Genomic DNA, 25,578 nt, shown 5'->3' with positions numbered 1-25,578 from the left:
CTAGGACAACATAGAAAATAGGCTCATCTTTTTATTGATAATATAATTTGTGACTTTTTGAGACATGCTGTTTCATGAGATGATACCTGTTAAATTTGAAAACAAGGAAAAAGATAACTGAGGGGGCATCATGCTGGTTGACATTATTCAACTTCTAGAGATTAGGGTCCATGTACAGAATGCTGTGGTGTGTTACTCAGGCACTCCACTAAGGCTGAAAATATATGTTCCTCAGCTGTGATGAAAATTACCTACTGGTAGCTCAGTAGATGTTTGCCTACCCTGAAATTTATAATGGATGGCTATGCATGCTTCTACACAGAACTTTACACCTTAGTGGTTTGTTAGTAGAAAGCTATAATCTTGCAATATAAAATTAGCTTGAATTCCTATTACCTTCTTTCTAGTAAACCATTTCTTGAGTAAGATAGCAGTGGTTCTCTACAAATCATTTTCAGGACAAATTTTTAGACATGTTTTCTGTTAACATAGCTGCTTTGGTTAAAGAGAAAGAGAAAGCACAAAACTTTATATTGTATTTTTTACTTTTATCTTTTTTGAATTTTAAGTAGACCAGAAAAGCTAAAATAAATGATAAAAACCTGACCCCGAATATGACAGGTTTCATGTGAAAATACAAATGTATTTTTTTAACCTGAAGTGGATCTCTCCATCAAATATTAACATCAAAAAAAAATCTGACACAATTCAAAATGTGTAATTATTACAATGCAACACTGGTAGGACTAGTAAATTTCCAAGCAAAAGCATCCATTACAATTACAAAATATATTTTATCTTTGTAATAAAAATGGAAGGAATACTAAAACACTTAGGTATGTAAAGATCACCAATTGTTCTTACAATGAAACTAGAGTATGAAACTTTCTCAGTCATTTCCTACCTGCTGGCCATATTCCATTCAAGGGCTGGATTTTGAGAATTCCTTTCATTCTCTGTTAACACACCCCCTGTGACACTTTTTTTTTCTGGTTTTAGCTGATCCCATTGAGCAGTACCAATATTGATGGACTGCAGGTCTATTTGGTATTGTCTATCTTCAATTTCTGATCCAGGATCTCGAAGAATTCCTAAGTTCAAAGCTCTCCTGTAAAGGCAATTAAAATAAGCAGGTAAAAATCAACACTCTATGCTTATTTTGCTTACTAGTAAATACTGCTACCATTTCTAACGATTTCAAATTATGTTAGTCTACTGCACATTACTACTGTTTTCAAATGCCTGGGCAAAAACAAAAGGGAGTTATTTTGGATCACATGGCTCCAAGATACAGAGAAAGAAAATGTGCACTAATGTGCTCTCTCTAACCTATGTGATAGTGATGTTCACATTTGAAGGTCTTCTTTGAATTCTTTCTCTCTAGAAATGTATATCTCATAGATATATCCAGAGTTGAGCTTTACGAATCTAAAATTTCCAATTCAATGAAGTTGATAATCAAGATTAATGATTACTCAGATTAATAAAGTGGGTTAATTAGCTCTTTGAGACAGACATTAAAAGCTTATTATATATTATGATTTATAAGGGATTCAAAATTTATCAAGTATAATCTATATGAGGGTTTCTTATATTATTCCGGAACTTCACTCTTATTCTAAATACTTTTACTATGTTTTTTAATTGTAGAGATGATTTCAGGTTCTATATGAACATTTCTACCAAAGAGAAAACAATTCAGAGATGCTGAGAGATAGCAAAGCTATGCGTTTTGTTTTAATTTTTTTCCTTAAAATCCTTTCACAATACTAATCTTCTCCCTTCCTCTGGATTTCACTGTATTGTTAGAAAAGGGAATGAATGCACAGAACTTAAGGGATTGAGATTCAAATTTGATAAGAACAAAATTTCAATCTGGAAATCTGACAATCCTGTGAGATGACAATGGCTAAGGTAATAACAAATACTCTTGGAATGAGCTCCATTTCAACTTGAAGAATTTTCCCAGATTAGGCTCCATGTGAAATGGGACATTCATTCACAGACAAAATTTACAACTTACCCACATAGCATACTAAGGTATGATGAGTGAAACACAGCAAAAGTAGTAAGAATACATCCTCCAAGACTTTTAAATAGTACACTAGTAGATATAAAATTTTGTTCAAACAGTAAAATTATATTCTCAAAATAGGAAAAATGAAGATACAAGAACACAGAACAATGTAGAACTACAAATATAAGAATAGAATTAAATTGAAAACTCAAGCAGATTAAATTCAACTAAAGTAATGGCACACTAAAAGATTTGAAGGAATCCAAAATGCAATTAAAAGAAACAAAGGAATCTTGCACATTAATGTTAAAATAGAGAGAGAGTAAAGGGAGAAAGTTTTTAAAATGTCTAGTTAGATCTTGAGGGCAAAAATACAAAAACTAGGGGAAGAGGCCTTATATGAAGAGAGGAAGTCGGAGAATTATTCTGTAATTGTACAAAAATACCAAAAATTCTCGTAGCTAAACAGGCCAAAGAATACTCAGAAGTAGCAGTAAGAAATTGATAAATTTTTAACCAATAATACCTTCATCAGTAATAATTAAAATAATGTCTAAACTGAGAGAAGGGTAAAAACAAGACACTGATAATAAAGTATATAAACTTAAAAGAGAAGGTAATAGTATTGTTAGGAAGAAAAAAGATTAACTTCAGAATTTATTAACTAGCTAGGAACCTGGAAAATAACAGACACAGAAAATATAATTTTTAAATAAATAAAAAAATTAGGATGCAAGAAGAAAAACAAACTTGAACAATAGAAAGATGTAGTAAGAGTACATAAAGAATGCTTACATTATAATAATCAAGATACTCTAGTTAACAACTATTTGACTAGATTGAATAATGATTCAGTACAAATGAAAGTTAAGATAATTCCAGAACTAGAGTACATATATACCTCAGTAGTAGCATATGTGGTAAGCCCTCAATTTCATCCCAAACACTGAACACAATTCCAAATTTACTTCAAAATATTAACTTCAAAAAATTAACTTCAAAATATTTTTTTAAAAGAAGTGGCACTGTGGCTCAAGTGGTAGAGTGCTAGCCTTGAGCTGAAGAGCTCAGGGACAGCACCCAGACCCAAAGTTCAAGCCCCACAACTGTTAAATTAGTACAAAATATTTTTTTTAAATACTAAACCGGATAGCTGTACAGAAACAATGAATCTATCATCACCCATAGGAAATTTTAACCTATCCCTCTCAGTAATGGACTAAGCAAATTAAAAGAGTACAGATAATTTGAAAATCTAATTAACAACTTTGATAATATAGAACATATAACCTGACAACTGGAGAATATATATTTTTCTCCAATAAAAAGGAACATTTATAAAAGTTAATCATCAGTTAAGTAATAAAGTTAAGTTCAACATATTTTAGTGGATTAATATCTTATAGACTATATCCTCTGAGCACAAGGCAACTTAGATATTTTACTAGAAAATCAGTAGCAAAAATTGAAAGTCTGCTTTATTGAAGAACTTTGCTTCATACACTATGGTTTCAGAACATCAGAAATGAAAACATTATTCTAAAGAATAGTATCTTGCTAGGAATTTAATCCAAGGAAAAGAATCATAAGTAAGAGCTAGGATGCCTAATATTAACAATGGCTGGCTTTAAAATGCAATGTAAATAATTTACAATAAAAAGCATTGTATTAATCCTTCATTTCCTAATTAAATTCTTCCTAGAAATGTTGCTATCTAAAATCAGGATTGCAAATTCACATTGCTTCTAGAAGCTGTATGAACTCTCATCTGTCTCTTTATTTCAGCCTTTAAAACCTTTTTAGTAATTCAAATCAGAAGATAGGGTGAATTGAGAGGCTCATACTAACTTACATTGAACATGAAAAACTACTTTACTGACTAAAATGTAGGAGCTAAAGTTATAATTGCTTCCCTCTTCTGTCTTCTCTCAAACTATTTAAACCATTCAACAGGTGGTGTGGGAGGACAAACTAAAGTCTGCAATAGTTGGTCAATAATGTAATCATAAGGAACCAAAGACTTTAAGTGTATAACAGGAAACATAGCTTTAATGTTTTCCTTTTTTAAATTGATTTAGTCTGGGCAGGCCTTTTGTATGTTTACATAAGGAACAGCTCATGTTGAACCATTTACTGCTCACTGCTGAATAGGCATATCTCAGGAATTCACTGTAAAGGAGTCAAAATCATTCGCTGATAGCTCAATTTCGATCTGCAAAATGTTAAACAAGCCAGAAAATAGGAATGTAAGGCGTAAAGCTTTTGTGTCTTGATTAACCTATTAAATTTACTATCAATTCTTCATAGATGACAGTAATTTAGTAAGTGAATGGGATAGAAGATCAAATGGCAACCTATTAGACTGAAACCAATGCTGGGTTCAATGACAAGTGACTTAGGGCAGAATCTTTATCTTCATCCTGCAGAAGAATCACCTAAAAGCCTTTTAAAAAGTATTCTGCTCCTAATTAAGAATCTTCTAAAGATTCAGATTCAGAAGGTCTGGACTAAGAGGTGAGGCACGTACCTTTTGTCCTCCTTGCTTTTTACACAAATTAGCAACTCTATTGATTTTAAAACCGTAGTTGATACTTGAAGAATCACATCTTTTTGACTTGAGATATTTATATATCTGAATTTAGGTTAACACAGAAAAAGGACCAATAAAATGTAAAGATCTATATGAGACAAAGAAATTCATATTTGTCCTGATTCCTTCATCAAGCTATTTAGAAGTATCTCTTCTTCAAGGTTAGGGTCTCTGTTAATTCACTCCACTCTTGAAAGCTATGTTACATAGCATGAAATTCAATTAATAGGAGATATTCTTTACTCTTTTCATTTATTGTGGAAAAAAGATAAATTGCTTTTCTTTTCCTTTCCTGCAACTTTTGGCTTATGGCTAAAGAAATGCTCAAATAATTCTTCACACAGAAGAGAGACAAAAAGACACTTGCCATAAGAGCCGACAACCACTCTGGAGAAACTACCATCCTTTCTTCCACATTTCTGGAAGTAAGAATCTCATTAATTTGTATACCACCTATTTTCAGTAGTAAGTAAGCATAATCAAGTGTCACTAATAACTTCTCTGAAACTTTCCCGGAAAAGGTCCCCCGATGGATTTTCTAAAATTGCTCAGACCTCATGGGAAATTTTCAATCATTAACTCAGAAGAACACTACATAGCAATTCAATACAATAGAATTCAATTCAATTCAATAGAATACCAATACAGAATACTGGTGAGGAACAAAGACTGCAAAGTTTTTCTCCTTCAATCCATAATTTTAGTTATCCTATCTACCTCCTGGTGCCTTTGGGCAAAATGTGGTTCCAGTGCTTCATTTTACTCATCTTAAAGTCAAGTCATTAGAGACGTTAAATGAGTAAATTCATTCACAGCAATATGCAAAGCATTTTATTTTCATGATTTTGCTCATGAATTTTTATGTAATCACAATTATATTCAAATTTTGGTTCCACTACTTAACAAATTAGGCATCCCTAGGAAGTCTACTAAATATCACTATCAGTTTCTTCCACAGGGGGATAATAATACTTAATCTAATCCACATTTCTTTGGAACTGAATGTGGTCACTTTAAGAATGGAGGTATGTAAAAATGATGTTATTGTTACTATCAGTGAGAAACTGGACTGATTTGTAGCTGAATCTATATAATGATCTTATTATCATTATAAAACGTAAAAGGACACTAATGGCACAGAGACATCAATTTAAAGAAATGGGCTTTTAAATTACTTTTGGGGCTGAAACGAAGAATCTTTTCTCTTTATCTCTAACCAAGTGCTAAATTACTACTAAATTATTTGTCAAACATTTCACGTTATCAAAAGAAAGGAGAGGTACATAAAATAAAGTAATAAAAATATACCTAAAATTTATTTTTACTTAATAGAAAGCTTTTAATGAAGGGCCATGTTTAGCTTAACAGATGAATTTATTTTTGTCTAATAATAAATTTCATACATTTTCACTTACATTAATATTAACACATGTATAAACATATATGTATAATGACAATATAGTTTGCAGGATCCATTAAATCTTTTAGATAACTTGAGACTACTTCCCACTAGAATACAAATATGCATCTATTTCTAATACAGTCTCATTGCTTAAGCAAATAAATTAACAATCTACTTTGATGTGGTTTTTTAAATTTTTGTTTTTGCAGCTATCAGACATCATTTTGAACTAGCACATCCTCATTTTCCAACTAATTTTACTCATGGATTATACTGCCCCAATGATTCAAGAAGCTATGGTATATAAAAGATACAGTAAATGTGAAAGTGTGTAAACCTATACTCATTTTTTCACCTCCTGACTGACAATGAAAAATGTGTTGCTGCAATCAAAGAACCTATGCATGATCTAATAAATACAAAGTAAGAGGGTTATTAGGATGTAGATGGATCATTTTCTCATTTTCATAAAAAATATGACACTGTTCCTCAACAAAATTTATTTTCAGTTTTCTGCACACTTAACTTAGAACAAGATCTATTTTAACTTAGAACCAGATCTATTTTCTTTTCTGGTGGCAAAAATGAGAAAACAGCATTAACATTATAAGACTTGATATGATACAGATGTATAAAAGACTATGATAGAGAATAATAGAGACTTGAGAAAAACATTGCTAAATGGACTTGAACTTATTTAATTACTCTATTCAAATAATACCTATACAAGGTATGTCTCTAGTCACATGTTAGCATATATGGTTCAATTAAATAGTTTTTATAATTAATTTTACATAAAGTTGTCATGACATTTTCACAAGACAAAGTTGGCAATATGACTAATATAGTAAAAGAGGAAAAAAATCTAAGTTCCATGATATTTAAATGAGCTAATTAAAATAAATACAAAATTTAACAGCAGCAAATGCAAAATTCTATATAGCACAGATGAGTCTAATAACATGCAGTATGTGGAAAAGATAGCTTGGAAGCACTTCAATAGCATTGAAAGCACTGTTGAATATAACTGTAGCCTTTAAGCTTTTTATTTGCTCATTCTTCTTCCCTCCATTCCTGTGCCCCGTTTGCCTACCCACCAGAAGGTGTTTCCACTTCCTAGAATCCATTTTGATAAACAGTACTATTGTCTTTAATTTTTAAATAGCATAACATACATCACAAAATGCTCTAAAGTCTCACTAACAATCTTTTCCTCTAACAGGATAATTCTTAAATACCATTCTTTCATTTATGTTCAAATATCAAATTTTAGGATCAGTGAATAGTTTTAATTCATGTAATAATATAAAATTAGTCATTGACAATATAAGATAAAGAAAAAAATTGAGAACAATACAAAAATTTATTATGTGTATTTACATAGAATTGTTAGAGATTACTAGAACATGTACTTTGCATAAAAGTTAAATTCACAAATAATAGAATCCTGAATAGTAAAAAGTGCTGAAGTTAACTGTAATTGCCACATCAGTTATTTTGAAAGGCTAACTGTAAACTTAGTAGCTTTTCCTTAAGTTTCCTTAGGTTTCTAAAAACTGTAGTAAAATAAGCATAAGTAGTCTATGTGTTCTTATAACAGTCATGCCTCTGTTTGCACAATGTATCTTCAACATACTTCTTCTGCAAACTCTAACATAGCTACTGATTCTATTTTAGAAACATGAATCACCCAGACCTTTACTTAAACTAGAGTTATCCATATCTTTATAGAAAGTTTTACTGACTTATCTACACACTATTTTCAAATTCAAGTCAATTATACCATTGAGAATTCTGGAAAATTCTCCTAGTGTTTGTAACATTCTTCCTCTACTAAGCAATCATTAACCATTATTCTCTACTAATAATATCAACTAAGATAGTAATTACAACAGTACTTAACACCAACAGTACTTAAAATCAGTCCTCTAAAAAATGTTCTAAAACAATAACAAGAGCCAGAAGTATTCATGGTATTTAAGCAGAATAAGTAGGTTCTTAGTTTTCCAAATAATCTTTGTAGTGAAAACTCTATGAAAAGTATATATAAAAATCAAATTGCATATTCATAGGAGAGGAATACAAAGGCACAATGAGTTATCCATCTAATCATATAAAATAATATTTATCAAAATGAACTCCAGGAAGTGGAAACAAGAGGTTTATTTCTTTGTGGCTATTTTTCTTTTCTTTTTTTAATGTGGATATACTTTATGATGCATGGATTATAAACAATACCCAGATTTCCAGTAATAGATTTAAATCATAAGTTTAATATCATATATGACTACAGACAAGAACTGCAAGTACAATATGTTATCTAGGCTGTCAGGAATGAATAAATCACTATTTTACTTATGCAGTGAAATACTACTGTGTCATTCCTAATATAAAGATGCATTTAACCAAAATATTTAAATGATGCCCAATACACACACACACACACACACACACACACACACACACACACACACACACACACACTCATGCATACACACATGCATGCATGCACCAGGTTCAAGGACTAAATGACTGTTGGGTATGCTATTGGTAACCTATGAAAAGTTTTAAACGATCCTAACAGCCAGATATGTTTGGCTCGTGACTGTAATCCTAACTACTTAAGAGGCTAAAATCTGAGGATTGCAGTTTGAAGGCAGCACAGGTAGGAAAGTCCATGAGACTCATCTCCAATAAACTACTGAGAAAAGGCCAAAGTGGTGCTGTGGCTCAAGCAGTGGAGCATTAGCCTTGAGAATAAAGCAATATACATTGTCATATAAAGGGTAAATATTAAACAATAAAGAATCTATGATCATATATTGCAAACAGTAATTTTTTAAATCTTAAAAAGTGGAAAGACAATGGCAATTTTATTTCCATTATATATTTGAGGCTTTAGATATTATTTTATAACTTGTCTTTCTACTTTTTAAAACTGTAGTTATATCATTCAAATTTGTCTTTAAAAAATAAAGAAATGGAGCTGATTCTGGTGACTAATACCTGTAATCCTAATTACTCAGGAGACTGAGATCTGAAGATCATGGTTCAAAGCTATTCCAAGCAGAAAAGCCCTTGACACTCTTAAATCCAATTAACCACCAAAAAGACAGAAGTGGTGCTGTTCCTAAACAGATAGAGTGCTAATTTTGAGCAAAAACACTCAGGGACACAGCCCAGGACCTGAATTCAAGCTACAGGACAGGCACATGAATGCACATGCAAGCAAGTGCACATACACATGCACACACATATTCATAAAAACAAGAAACTATTATTCAGACACATATTCAAACAAGACTAATTTGAAATTTTACTGTGCAACTCATTCATTTTTCCATTTATATAGAAACATGTAAATAGGTCATACTGCCCATTCAGTTTGTAAAAGCTGTTATTCACTTACCAAATATTACCAAATATCTAAATCAAATTTCATGCCAACAGATACAATTTCAATGTAGGGACATTCCATTATTATATTAATCAATCCTTGATTTACATTTTAACAAGTCTGTGTCATTATAGTCAGTCATTGCTTAACCCACAGTAGCTTGCCATTTTACTGCTTTTGAACAGGGGAGTTGAGATTAAAGAAAGGGTATATTCATCACATTTTTTTCACTGAAGGTGTATTTTGCTAATAGCAACAGTAACAATGCTTATTTCCTGTAGGATTCATGTATCCACCAATACTGCCTGACAAAGCTAGCTTCCTCTTAAACTTTACATACTTACGGAGCATTATGGGAAGAAAACATTGATTTTAAAAATCAACTCTACAAGGAACAGTAGGGAGGATCTAAACAGCATGTGCCTACAGTAATCTTAGTACTGGCAGTCCCAAATACTGAATCATCTCTTTCATGATAATCACAGTCGCCAAGATGATTACTGAATTATGAAAAATAAATATTTTAATGAAAATAAGAGGTACTGTTTAAAAGAAAACAGTATCCTTAATTATAATAATGCTGCTAGGTATGGCTAATAACCCTATACATTAAAGAAGATCGAACTTTAATGACCTGGACCACATCAGGGTCACAATTGGTAGCAGAACATTGATCATCATATAAAAGCCACCAAACACATGAAAGGAATTACAGTATACCACACATCAAACACTTTGGCTTGGTTCTTCCTTCCTCTAATCCTACAGACAGGAAATATTCTACATTGCCTTTGAGGTGACCAGACAGATTTAAAAGTACTCCCTTTTTAAAGAAGCATTGGAATACTGCAGTTTTCTCTAAAAAGGAGAGAAACTGCAGCTCAGCATTATTGCCACTATTGCACTACATTTCCACTTGCAGCACAGAGGTGGAGCTCCAATGTTGAGGTACTGTAACTGCATAATTTCCTTTTCAAAGGTTTTGTTAAAAACTGTAGAGAATAAGTATGGAAAAGTATATTTTTACACTGTGGATGATTAAAAATCATCCATAAATAACATGGGGTTGTCTAAATACCATTGTAAGTAAATGTACTTTAACCTATACCATCTTATAAATCACCTGAATATTTTTAGGTCACCAGAGTAAAGGTTTAATCTGTTTTAGACATCACAATACTTTAATCTGACAATATACAAATGGTGCTGATATACTATTAAAATTTTTTTAAAGATGAGCATGTATTTTCAAATAAAATAATTGAATGAAAATGGATGAAAGAGAGATTTGAGTGGAAGGATACTTTGCCCAGGGAATTATCTATCATAACATTTCCTAGAATAAAAAATATAAAATTTGACTTGATTTTATTGTTTCATTTTACAATGTAAATGTTTATAGCATTTGATTGTATACCAGATAACAAGATATTAAAGGATTATTTTTCTGTGTACATCAATATCTCTTCTGGAACTAAATTTTACAAATGACATTATAATTTTATAAGCCTATGTGTTATATTTCTCTAGTTTTTGGACAATTCTTGAAAGTTTAGTGGTACTATACCTCAGTTTTATCAGGTGTTGTTTAAAATCACCTGGAAATACTGAGGTTGTGTTTCACTGAACATAAACTTCATGGATTCCACTCAGAATTTAAGTGACTAGGATTGCATTCAATTTCACCTGCTGTCCATAGCATGTTTGATAAGCTGACATGGGACAGGGGTTCTTTTCACTGTTACATCAGTTTATCAAGCCCATACCTGCACAACAGTCAATACAAGTAAAGGAAAACACAGCCGCAGAATGTAAGTAATTGTCTTATTTAGAGAAGCTCTGAACTCCACAATCAATATATAAATATGAATATGACAATTTTCACTAAATGACCATGGCAATAAATGACCTAGATTAACACTTGTCCAAAAAACTCGTGTAATGGCCACAGATTAAAAGATTAACACTAGGAATTTAGTTAATGAATGCTGACTTGATCTTTTAGCTATATTCAGATATTTACATGGAAAATATTATAGTGGATGATATATGTATAAAAGCATGAACATATATATAATATGTATATGATATATGTATTCTCTATATTTACATGTATAATTTTATTCTAGTATATTATAAACTGATGCTAAAAGGTATACTACAATTATGACTAAATATTTACATTTTAAATTGCATTACTTAACCTTGACTCAGAAACTATGTCAGGTAGATTTATAGATGACAAATTATGTTGAAAAAAAAGTCTTCACCATTCAAAATTTGACGCTAACATTTCGTTTACACTAAAACTAATCTATTGCTACAGTGGTCAGAACAGTGGTTAGATCTGGCATGCAGGTACTACCTGCTGAGACAGTAATGAAGGACTCTGGGATTGAATGTTATGTACAAGTGGTTATATACAAATGGTTAACATATTTTCCTAAAGTAAATTATGATTCAATAAAAAAAGATCTGAAAACTCTGTAAGCCAGAAAAAAATTAGCTGACACTATTTAACTTATTTTTATAACCATGCTTATACATTTTATCACCTTTGTCAATGTGGGATGTTTTTAAATTTATTTTTGTTTAAAGTTAAATATTAGAAGTGATGGGCAGCCATAGGTTTTCAGATTAAGCAATTATCTATCTTCAACAAGGCTATTAATCAGTGTAAGTATTGACAGTGAACAAACAGGTACCCAGTAGTTTATCCTAAGATAGTAAACTCAGTAGACACAGAAAAAACTAAAAGAAAGATAAGCATGTGTATTTAAGAGTTACTGATTGGTGTTTTAGAAAAATAATTACTGCTTTCACATAAAACCTACACGGTATCTTGGGCACAATATTTTACCTTACTAGTGGTTACCAAGTATTCTTACATAATATATATAGGTAAATTATTATTGCTCATGTAATATTAAATAAAAGGAAGATGGTTGCTTTCTAATTTTCTTTCTAATAAGCTTCTTTCCTAGTGGTAGAAATAGGGGTTCATGGCTAAGTATAGATACTAGTTAATACAGTAAAATGGATCTTTCTTAATCTTTCTTATATGAAGCTGTACCTCACATTTGTAAGTACTTAAATTCAAAATTTACCAAAATATTTTTATCTACCTACACAAACACACAACACACTCATCCATGAATAACTATAGGAGTAAATATACAATTCACTATTTAGCTTTTCAATCATTGTTATCAATGGGAAAATGTAATTTTTTTTATATCAGAAAGAGAGTAGTTTTAAGATCTGTCTTATATGTCAGTACAGTGAACAACTACTATATTCCTAAAATTTTAAACACTTTTTTCTTCTGTGCCAGTACTAGGGGTTAAACTCAGGGCCTATGTCTTAGAGGTTTTTGACCAAGTCTAGTACTCTACTTTTTGATCCATAGCTCCATTTACAGGTTTTTGGCAGTTAAGTACAGATAAGATTCTCAAGGACTTCCCTGCCTGGTCTGGCTTTGAACCTCAATGCTCAGATCTCAGCCTCCTGAGTATCTAGGATTACAGGGGTAAACCAATGGAACCTGCTTCATTTATATACTTTTAAGGCATATTTTAAAGACATGCTATGCTTCCTGTCATTTGTCTTCAAGCCCAGAAATATTTATATAACAAATACCTATAATATTAGTGCCTCAACAACAGTGCTCAATCAGGTACTAAGATAGTCTATGTATTGTTATAGTATAGTTTTATTTTCCAGTGTACTTAATATAAGCAAAATATTATGAAGGACTAAAAGACAGATTTCTACTACATTTTGTCATTTATTCTATAGTAGCTCTCTAATATGAAAATTCTAGGGAATAGCATAGAAATACCAATGAAAGAGTGAAATGTACTTAAAAACATTCAATAATTTATAAAACCAGAATTTATGATGATCCAACTCTATTATTGAGGTAGCTTTTGGCAGCAAACAGAAAATATATTAATGAAAACCTACATCATACTACAGGAAATCACAAAAGATAGAGCTACTTTGGTGAACAGAAAATGTAAATTCAAAGCCTTCAACCATATTGGCTAAAGTATGTAACAAGAAATGAAACCTCACTGATATTATTTTCAAACAAATGTTTGGCCACGTTAATTTAAATACCTACTAATCCCAAATCTCTCTGACTTGTGAAAAGGGGGTTATTTGTAACTAAACTAAGCACTATAGAATTAGGGTCATAATGCCACCAGATATGAAAAATACCTCTCCAAAAACTAACACAGTGAAACTTTGAGAAAATTTGTATATAAGGAGAATTAAGAAGAAATTATAGGCTGCAAGGAGGAAGGAGAACATTGTTTTCAAGAGATTTGTAGAATTTAATCTTTATATATGGAAAGCTTAGTATTAAGCCTGATGGTAAGCTAGGTTTTAGAAGAAAACATAAAAGCATAAAGGAAAATGGCAAAACCAGAGCTAAATTCACAAGTAATCAAGAAATGCTATGGTGAGCATTTCCATAAAAATGATTTTTCTATTCTTAAAGAAACATGATTTATTGAAGCACACAGACGTAACTGTTAATGATGTTAGGCTCATCAATGGAAGGACTTTACTCGCAACTATGAATTGCTATTGTTCCTGTTGAAGTATATATGTCATGAAAAATTAAGGAAATCTCTAGAATCAGGCTTGGTGGTTCATACCTACGATCCTAGCTAGTCAGGAGGTTGAGATGTGAGGACCTTGGTTTAAGGCTGTGCCTAAGCAGGAAAGTTCTTGAGACTCTTTATCTCCAATTAACCATCAAAAAGCCAAAGTGGAGGTGTGACTCAGGGTGTAGCCTTTAGCAAAAAAGCTAAAGGGTGGCCTCCAGGCCCTTAATTCAAATCCCATTTCAGGCACAAAAAAATTAAAGTAATCTCAACCATGCATTTTATTAGTCATATCAATCTAATGTTATTTCAAAAGCCCAGATGAGTGTTAGAAAATACACTGAAAATATACATAACAGTAGGAGGTTAAAACTTTCTTTATATTGTTAGGATGTTAATGTATAAAACAACTGTAGAGACTGAGAAGGTGGCTCAGTGGTAGAGTGCTTGCCTAGCATGCATGAGGCCCTGGGTTCAATTCCTCAACATCACATAAGCAGAAAAGGCTGGAAGTGGTAGAGTGCTAGCCTTGAGCTGAAGAGCTGAGGGGACAGTGCCCAGGCTCAGTTCAGGCCCCACGACCGGGAAAAAAAAAAAAAAAAAAAAAAAAACCACCAAAAAAAACCCAACAATTGTAGCATCTGAAAATATCCTTCAAGTTCATTAAGGGCTATGTATTTAAATCAGTTAAGATAGTTGACTCCATATTTTTAGCAAACTATGATTTTAAAAAATCAGAAAATTAATTATACATTAGAGTTCAGAAAATTAAGATACACTGTATGGTATCTCATCAAAGAATTTGTCAAGATCAATAAAATGGTAGAGTATTCATGCAGAAGCATCCATATTATGTTGAACATCTATGTCATGGAAATACTAGCCATGATGTAAGTTTTTGTAACAGTTGTATCGTCTTAATACAATTCTTACTGTGACTGCTGATGTAACATCAAGCACACAGAAAAAATCAGTCAGTAACCACTGTTGCAAAAATTGTCCACGTGGAAAGTGACAAGCAGATATAAAAATAAATACTGTATACCATTCTGAAAGAATTCTACCACAGTAAGTTTGAGTGAAAAATAAATCCATTATTCTTTTATTAAAAATGAAATTCAATAGACTAAATTGCCCTAGAACAAGACACACCTGTAAGAAATCTCACTTAAAAGTATCTTTGGGTTTGGCAAAACTAAAATGGTATTTTCATATATGTGTAGATATTTTTAAAAGAATGAAATTCTTTATGAAAAACTCATACTAATACCAGATTCAAATCTTGTAAGTAACGAATGTACTAGAACCTTTATAACACATGCTCAATTTTAATTTTGGCATATGGTAAATATATGTAAACAAGTAGCATAAAACTGTTTTAAGATGCATATTTTTCAATAAAACTTTCATTTGAGTATGAATACTTAGGATAAATAGGAAAATGAACAAAAAAAGTTTTAATTTGCTTTCTTTTATAATACTGAAAGAACTATTAAACTTTACTAAAGGAAATATAACCATTTACATGTTATAATGATTTTTAAATATCTCCTGTGAAATGCAAATCACAAAATATATTAATTTTATTAGATAAGCTTATGTTAATATTTATATCTGATCATAACTCACTTCAGCTTATAAAAATATGAGCAAAACCATGGGTTGAATGTTCAACTACACTTAAGGAACACAACAATTCTAAGTTGAGGATCTAGTTAGAATATTTTAAGAAACACAAGAAAAATACACAAAAAGATCACTCTTTCAAATAGTCTACACAAAGTTTGGAAGAACACTATCAGTAAAAAACCTAGTATATAAATAACAAAAATGTAATGAAATATGAATTTGAAACTTCAAAACTTAAGTTTCAAAGTTTCATCTATAGTTAGTTAAGCTAGAGGCAATAGGCCTTACAAGAAACACAGATAGAGCCATTAAGATATAATCCTATAAGAATAGGTAATAGAAGCTGACAATTATGTGTGACATGGGAAATTTTTTTCAATGTCTATATGTCTGGTTCTTTTAATCTATCAAATAGATAATAATTATAATGCTTACATCTAAAGATTGTTAAGTGCATAAAATAAGATATAAGCATTGCTCGGAAAGTTCATGTGGAATGAGAAAATCTTTGGTTCCAAGGAAGCATTCCATAGATGTTAAGTGCTGCTATGTGCTCCTACTGTGACATAATAGCAACCCAAAGGTTGTCAATCCTTGCTATGGATGTCTGAAGAAAGGCAACATTACCTCTAAGTAAAAGGAGCATAAAGTTTCAAAATAGCAGGATTTATTTCAGAAATTAAAAGATGTTATTCTCAAGAGTTTTTTAAATTAAAGCAATACTGAACAGCAAAGGAGAAGTCATTTTAAGGATCTATAACCAATCAATGTAAAGGTTTTCATAAGAAAAACTACTGAGCCAGGCAATAGTGGCTCACACTTGTAATTCTAGCTATGCAAAAGGTTGAAATCTGAGGATCATGGTTCAAAGCCAGACCAGGAAGGCAGATCTGAGAGACTATTGTCTTTAATTACCCACCAGAAGCTGGACTTGGAATGTGGCTCAAGCATTGAACAAAAAAGCTTAGTGATAGCACCCAGGCCCTGATTTCAAGGCACAATAGCAGTGCATACATGCATGTGCACACATGCACCAAAAAAGGCCAACAACAAAATAACCATGCTTGAAAGACTGAATAAAAACAAGCTAGATTTCAGGAAAGTTGAAAATGCATACATTAACTATAGCCACATAAAGAACACTAAACAATAGTGGATTAAACAAAATATTTAGTTTGAACAAGTATCTAATAAAGAAGCAATTCATGGTATGATTAAAAGTACAGAATGAAATCAGATTGGGGGACAAGGTGCATGCTTTAGTAAAAGACAGGGATTTTGTTACCATATACACTGAGCACTTTGAGAACTGGTATGATCAAGTAATATTTCAGAAGAGTACATTAAAGCTTAAACTCCTACAGTATCTGAATTCATACCATAGTGTTGAATTGTAAATCACTTAAGCTTTGTAATTCCTGTTAAGTGTGGATATGCATGTTCCTCAAGGACTGTCCCACTAGCTATTTCACTGAATGAAATAATTTGTGTTTTGCTTGTCACATTTTGTCATGTAAATAATGTCTAGAGGTCTGAAAAGGCTTAATCATAATACTCCAAACAAGACAAGCTTTAGGAAGGCTTTTTAATAGTGAAAAATATTTAATTGGTTCACAACAAAATGCAGTGTGTAGTGTTTCATAATCTTTTAGACACTATACTATCTAAACAGTTCAAAAACAAGCATTCTTGAATATGATCAAATCAGAGGATGACTACAATATATTAGTGAGTTCAAACAACTATAGAACACTAGTAGAGGAAATCTATTATTTAAGACAGACATATATACACATAGAAAAAGGAACTTAAAAAGTACTGCATTTTGCTTACTAACAATTTTAAACATCTTTATATGTTCTTATTGATCATTTTCATGTTTCAGTTATTAAGATTCTTTTCCCCTTTTACCTATTTGCTTATTATTTATGTATTTATTTACATTTTTGTCAGTTATGGAGCTTGACCTCTGTGCCTTATGCTCTTATTCAACTTGCTTCCTCATAGTTGGTGCTCTACCATTTGAACCATGTCTCCAGTCAGCTTTATGATAGTTAAGTAGAATTTGCCTAGGGTGACTTCAAACTGAGATCTTCTCATTCAGCATCCTGAGGAAACAGGACCACAGGCATGTGCCTAACTCACCTATTTTATTTATTTTTTTACTTTTCACAAGTACTGGAGTTTGAACTCAGAGCTTTGAACTCGCAAGTTTGGTTTGAGCCAAACCAAACATATTTTGTCCTTCTATACAGACAGAGCCTCATACTTTTGCCTGACAGCAGCCTAAGATCACAATTCTCCTTCTATTACTTATATAAATGAAAAAATAGACCTGAGCTACCACATTTGGCTTATTCTTTGAGACAAGGTCTGAGGAACTTTTTGCCTGGGCAGGCCTAGAATTGAAATCTTCCTATTTCTACTTCCTAAGTAGCTGAGATAATAGACATGAGCCAACATGCTCATACCTCAGCCCAGTTTTAAGTTGGGACTTGTTTCCATTTGTTACTTTGCATATTCTAGACACAATTCTGATTTTTATCTATATATTATATTATGTATAATTTCCAAGTATTTTCTCCTATTCTTTTGCATTTCCCCATTTTTGAAAAGGCAGAAAAATATGGCAAAGTATAATTTATCTAAATTTTTCTTTGTACCGTGTGTTTTGGTGTCATATTTAAGAAACCATTATTGAATTCCAAGTCAGAAATATTTACTCCTATTTGTTCTATAAATTTCAGGCTTTTGGTATATGGCAATGTAAGTAGTATTTATTGAAATGACTACAGTTTACTATTGATTTATTTTGGTCACTTCTATCAAAAATAAACTGATAGGAAATGAGACGCTCCATTTCTGACTCAAATCTATTCACTTTTCTATATGTCTATACAACACTATCATCATTACCTTTTCTTTGCCTTAAGTTTAAAACTCAAGAAATGTGAGCCATCTGACATATTTCCCTTTCAGGATAGTTTTGGCTGTTATTACTTTGTAATTCTAGAAAATTTTTTTATCGCCCAGAATAAATTCCATCCTCATTAGTATGATTCTTCATTTTCCTTTGTTCTCATTTCCTAGGAAACACTAATTCATATTTGTCTCTATTGTTCTATCTGCTTTGGAAATTTCATATGAATGGAATCATACAAAGGTGGCCTTTTAAAAAATATCCACTGAGATTTCATGGCTAAATACAATCATAAAAATAATAAGACCTAGAAAACAGGTTCTTTATAAGTTGCTGTATTCATTTTTATCCTAATTGAGCCACTCCTACTTTGATTACTTCATTTGTTGTGGTTTCTATTTCCTGCTATTTTTCCTCTGATGTTGATGACACAGAATTTCAATGAGAACTTAAAATTGCTTTGATGAATTCCTATGTAAATACCTTTTGTAGTTTAGGCTTGTATAAATGACTCTGGAACATGAACTTTCAGGGGAAAACTAGTAGGCACAGCATGTCATCTAGGATGCTAAAGATTATATTTTGATATTCTAACACATATCCCTAACCTTAGGCTAGAGGGGCCCTTCAAAGTTACTATACATTCTTGAAACTCAATTTTTCCTAAGCCTAAGCAGCTGATAGATTTACCCAAGAAGAAATGGGCAAAAACAAATAAAAGAAACACCCTGAGTGATACTAACATTAAAGAGGTTGTTAAGAAAGCAGATGTAAAGAAAACTGAAGTGTCAGAAAGAGACAGGGGAAAAAATGTATAAGTTCATTACTTGACTTATGTAATTGTAATCCCTCTGTATATCACCTCTATAATAACAACAAATTAATTTTTAAAAAAGAATAATTAGATCTGATCATATAAAATTATATTTGTCAAAATGAACTCCAGGAAATGAAAACAAGAGTTTTTTTTATTTCTTTTCTGTTGTTTTTGTCTTCATTCCTTTTTGTTCTGTTTGTTCATTTATATGTCTTTGGGAGTAAAAGGGAAAGCACAGAAATGGAGGGACAAAGGGTAGGGGGAAAAGCAGCAGAAGTACGCACTGGAAACTTTGTTGAAAATGAATTATACAACTAGTGGGTGAGGATGAGAGAGAAAAACTAGGAGACATCAAGGGAAAGAATGGCATTGTCCTAAAGGAAATATACTCTTTTCTTGAGTACTGCAGCAGTAACCTCTCCGTATGTCACCTTTATAAAAACAACAGAAAATTTAAAAAATTATTATAAACTATCTCACAAAAATACAAGCTGAGTTTAAAAAAGGTAATGATACTGAGCCAGGTGTTGATGCCTCTTATCTGTAATCCTAGCTACTCAGGAGGCTGAGATATGAGGATTTAAAGCCAGCCTAGGCAGGAAAGTCTGAAAGACTCTATCTCCAATTAACCACCAAAAGTGGAGGTGGGCTCAAGTGGCACAGTGCTAGCCTTGAGTGAAATCACTTAAGGACAACACTCAGACCCTGACTTCAAGCCCAAGGACTGATACAAACAACAGCAACAACAATAATAATAATGACACAATTAACAAAAGAGCTCAAAGTACAAAGGGTAGGGAAAGAAAGGAAATGTATCAGTGGTTTGCTTTTTTTTTAATGGTGACAAGGTATTTTATTTTATTTTATTTATTTTTTGGTCATGAGGCCTGAACTCTGGGCCTGGGCGCTGTCCCTCAGCTCTTCAGCTCAAGGCTAGCGTTCTACCACCTGAGCCACAGTGCCACTTCCAGCTTTTTCTGCTTATGTGGTGCTGAGGAATCAAACCCAGGACTTCATGCATCCAAGGCAAGCACTCTACAGCTGAGCCACCTTCCCCAGCCCAAGATATTTTAATATAGATTTTTTATGCCAAATAAGAAGTAAAACATTATATAAAGACCATTAACTCCTTAAGATGTAAAAAATAAATTCATGTGAAAGAATGAACTTTAGAAAACTTTAAGAATTTATGTTATAAATGAAATCCAAATTAGTTCTCTTAATAACTACTTAAATCCTACTGTGGTGCTAAAGCTTCCATCCCAGAACTCAGCATTGATTAGGTGAGCTATACCCCTGGCCTTAATGTCAGATATAAGAACTATAATGTTAACTGTATCACTAATGACTAATGACGACTACTCTTTTTGAATCCTCAGTTACATAATCTTCAAAATACTAAAGAAGCCTGTTGCAACAATGAGAAGTACAAGTTGTCATGTCCAAAACAAGCTTTACAACGTCGGTGAGGGGGGGGGGGTGTGAAAGGGGGGGGAAGGAGAAGGATTGGGATTGGGGGGGAGGGAGGAGGCTGGGAAGGGATGTGAAGGGTAAACAAAGGAGGAGGCTGCAATGCTTGGTAAGAAATGTACGCATTATCCTGCCCATGTAATTGTAACTCCTCTGTACAGTATGTTCACAAATAAAATTAAATTAAATTAAAAAAAAACAAAATACTAAAGAAGGTGGAATCATTAGATGATTCCTAAAAACTCCTTTAGCTCTGACATTCTAAGATTTTATCTAAGCCTTGCTAAATAAAAATTATTTAAACATGAATACCATATGTTATATATAAAAATTGGTATAAAGAAGTGATGAAGATACATAAGTTAAGGGAAAAAAGTGTCAACTCCCATATTAGAGCATTTTAGAAATATAATTTTTGAATATACAAATAAAAATAGAAGCTAGGCATGGTAGCCATGGTAATCCAAGAACTTGGGAGACTAAGTACAGACAATTGAAAGTGTTTTGCAAGATTGAGACCAGGCTGAGATATACAGTCAGACTATTTTTAAAAAATGTAATAGGGGCTGGGAAGGTAGCTCAGTGGTAGAGTGCTTGCTTGCCTTGCATTCATGAGGCCCTGGGTTCGATTCCCCAGCACCACATAAGCAGAAAAAGCCAGAAGTAGCACTGTGGCTCAAGTGGTAGAGTGCTAGCCTTGAGCTGAATTGCTGAGGGACAGTGCCCAGGCCCAGAGTTCAGGCCCCCATGACCAGCAAAAATAAAAAAAAATTAAAAAATGTAAGGATACATGTCATTTCTAGGTAGTAAGTGTATATAAAAAATTATAATCTTTTCATAGCTGTAACATTTACAGGAGAAATGTTTGAATATAGTTTTTAAAGAATGAGACTAAAACATGTGAAAAACAGACCAGCAAGGAAAAGACACTTACTTGTTCATCTGTATTTCTGTAAGTTTTCTCACTTGGTATTATTTGTAACATTGCTTTTATGTCTGCCATCAGTGCCAACTTCAGTACAATTATGTATTATTTTTATCATGTTGATTACACATGTTCTCCAGTTTAGTTGTCTATATATGCTTAGTGTGGTTTGCAAATGCTCAGCGACAAAATCCAGAACACGGCATTTTCACAGAAAGTGTTTACTATGAAATTTCTCCTTAGAAGTTTGCTTTTCTTTACAGCTTTGATCCATATGACATCCATAGTCCTATATTTCAAGTAATGGCTTACACTTAAATTAAGAAAATGCTTCACTTTGATACAACATGACTACGGTAGGATGTGGTGGTTCTACAGAGAACCTCATTTTCTTATGTGATTAGAGTTTTGGTCAAATTTGAAGCCTTCTAAAATTTTCCAAACTATGCTTCTTCAGTTTTATGGCATCTTGGTACTTACACTCTGTTATTCATCAACACTTCACAGAAATACTTGATTTGTCTGAATGAATTTAAAAACCCACAACTGAAGAAATCAGAAAAACCTGGTTTTAAATATCAAAAGATCCTGAATGTGAAGAATTTCTACAGGCCACACTAAGCAAGTTTTATTGATCACTGTACTTCTTGCAGGATGAAACTTGCAAGATTGAACATAAGAAAATAAACTTACTGGTAAATATCTTTTCTGAGGACAGACCTTCCAAGAGGATTGTCAGCTTGAGGAGCCATAGCAACAGAGCCTATCTTCAAAACCATGGTGTCTTCGAATGCTGCTGGAGTAACTGTTAAAAAAAAAAAAAAGTGACACAAAAACACAATGTGAATCTGTACGTAACTTCATACAAAGAAAAATGTTTGCAGGAATGGGATGGAGACAAATGATGGGAAACTTACAAGTATAGACACAAAAAAAAAAACCCAAAAATTATGTTGAAAGTAAAAATATGTAATACTTTTCCTAATTCTATTTCAAATTTTATTTCTGCTAAATACAAAATTAAATTAGCATTACAATAATCAGAAAATCTATACCGAAAAAGAGTATATGATATTCAGCATATTTATATAAGCATATAAAATCATGTTTAATTTCACAATCTTGCACAAATGTATATTTCTCCCACATGATTTTTAGTCCTAGTTTTTAAACATTACATTACTATCTACAAGCATTAAAAAAAAATCAACTAAGTTAGCAACAAACACTCAAAACGATACAAATCTGTATGATTAAAAGAAATATAAAACATATTGCCATACACACAGACATATAGTATAGCACATAAGTTCTCAAATGTCATAAAATTCAAGATAAATATAGCTGCAGTTACTAAAATTGCAAATAAAATAGTTAATTACAGAAGAGAAATGATGGCAAAAGAACAATAAGAACTTTTTTATGTACTTTTTAACTTTAATAATTTCTATGGGGAAACTGCTGGAGAAGCAGTTAACTTCACCCCTATTTAGAAATTCTACCTCCTAATAAAGTTTAAAAGTAAGGTGATAACAACAACAAAAAAGGTAAAAAGATGTATGAATCCTACCTTGTTTCTTTGTACTGAGTACAATAGCAGTTAACTCTAGGTTCTTATAAAGCTCAGCATTTTTCCTGTAACCCATTTTCTAACCAATGTCTTTTCTAAGGACTATTTGGGATGGATAGGGATTCTTAATGGAGAGGGATTCATTTAAATTTACTGTTTTATTTTCAAACAATAACTATTATTGTGGCTATTAAAACAATGTTTACAACTATTTAAAATTTGCTAAAAACATATAAGATTCTGAATCTTGAAGTAAATATGCAGTAAAATTTATAGGGATGGGTTATAGTTCAGCGGCAGGATGCTTGCCTAGCATGTGAGGATCGAGGAATGATTTTCAAGACTGGAAAAACACAAACAAAAACAAAATTCAAAATTCCTCAAGAACTATCATCTTCCACAAATAGAACAGAGAGGGACTGGCTGCAAGGAATATCCTGAACAGAACTTGCCTACAAAAGCATACAATCCATATTTCCCAAAATGTGGTATCCAAAGAATGTAAAATCTAGGAGATTATTTCCAGCTGCTTCAGCAATACAGTTAGTACGGTCTGACTTAGATTAGTCCATAAAAGAGAAAGTTGGAATGACAAAATTTGGAAAAATCAAGAAGAAAGATATTCAAAGAAGGAAAGCAGAATCCAAAAGAAGACAAAGGTAGAGGAAGGTAAAATGGAGGAGAAGTAGGAGGAGAGTAAGCAGAGAAAAGAAGGGGGGAAAAAGGGTGAAGTAACCTAACATAGTGTGCAAAACAACAACAACAAAACCACCAAAACCAGAGTGAAGACAACAGTTGCTAATGTTCACTGCAAAACAGATCAAACTACTACTCATGCAGCTGCACTATTTTTAAGTAACTAGAGTACTAGCTTGATTAAAGGTCCTTATATGATAAACACTGTTTACATTTCATAGATCTTGCATTTAATGCCAAACTTATCAAATACTTACATGTGGGAAAAATCTCTGATTAAGCAACAAGCATCAATTAAATCAACAAACAGTAAACTTAGGGAATAGGTTCTCTATCACCAAAGGGAAATTGTACAATTAGTATACTTGCTAACTGTTCTTCCAGGCTTACAACTTATCAGATGAAAGTTTGAACTGTAATAGAAACACTGCAACAAATGAGGTGCACATGGGAGAAAAATGATGTACTTTGTGTTACATACAAAGCCAGATCCAAGAAGAGAATTGTTTCTGTTAGAAGCAAAAGTGCTCTCAGTAGATTATATTCACTAGGAAGTTATAATATATAAAGAACTTAATGTACATCACTTGAAAACCAAATTAAAATAATAATTTTATTACAAAAGTTTTCAAGTTATCAAAAGATTCCACTGATATGTAAGCAAAGATAATAAAAATATGTATTTAAGTAAGATTGTACTTTGACTCATTTACTCAGTTACTTTTTTTCATTCGGCTGAAAAAACCCCAACATCCCTTTTGAGTTCATGTCACCTGCATTTAATAATTGGGGCATATGAGAAATGTTCTCTCTAAAAGCACTTCCAACATAAAAATGAATGTTTTCCCACTTTGCCTTAACTATATTTCAAAACTGAGCCTCATGAGAAACCCTGGAAGACTCAGACTAGATTAAAAAATTAAAATACTAGGTTAAAAATTAAAATTTTTAAATGTTAAATACATTACATTTTATCTTTAAATTTGATGTATGATTTAAAATTTATATTAGTTTAACTTAACCTGTAGCTCAATCAAGATTCATAAACTGATTTAATGAATGGTAACTCCTTTGCACAACCATTTAAAGATTATAAACATATAATTAAAAATTGTGCTAGTGTAACTTGAATTGTACTTCTGAAAGACTTTATCCATCTTGGAGCCAATAAGGCATGAATGTTTACATATGTATAATAAATGAAGAGAATTTAAGAAATTCTGGAATCAGGATCTTGCACCAACAACCAAAAAGTAAAAAAGAATAGAATTTTGATGCAATTCTCATAGAATATGAAACATGGTTTATGACTAAAATTTTAACATCAAATGTGAACTAAAACTGTAATTTCAACTTTCTTTCAAGATTCTCATTACAAATGCACTATAGTAAAATATCTAAAGCCAAAGGGTATTTGAGATTGTCACTGTGTAATATGAAATTTTATAAAACCATAACTATTATGAAAGCCCTACCCAAAGCTATCAACAAAAAGTTTTAATGAGCTATTGTCATGTTGGTAAAGACCA

General features: G+C 32.0%; 1 protein-coding gene across 4 annotated transcripts in view; it reads right to left on the bottom strand.

The window, feature by feature from the left end:
- Positions 1–25,578, bottom strand: part of Vps13b (vacuolar protein sorting 13 homolog B) — a 515,578-nt gene that overhangs the window by 224,933 nt on the left and 265,067 nt on the right. For all 4 annotated transcript variants that reach the window (XM_069991130.1, XM_069991132.1, XM_069991133.1 and 1 more), the window contains exons 30-31: positions 22,477–22,588; positions 905–1,108 (exon numbers count right to left, since the gene is read on the bottom strand). In XM_069991130.1, the coding sequence (XP_069847231.1) occupies positions 905–1,108; positions 22,477–22,588 (316 nt within the window). The remainder of the gene's footprint in view (positions 1–904; positions 1,109–22,476; positions 22,589–25,578) is intronic.

This window comes from Dipodomys merriami, unplaced genomic scaffold, assembly GCF_024711535.1.
Source record: "Dipodomys merriami isolate MVZ:Mamm:240054 unplaced genomic scaffold, mDipMer1.0.p SCAF_4, whole genome shotgun sequence".
NCBI lineage: Eukaryota > Metazoa > Chordata > Mammalia > Rodentia > Heteromyidae > Dipodomys > Dipodomys merriami.
Note: the sequence above shows the minus strand (reverse complement) of the source record. Positions and strands in the feature narration are given on the sequence as shown.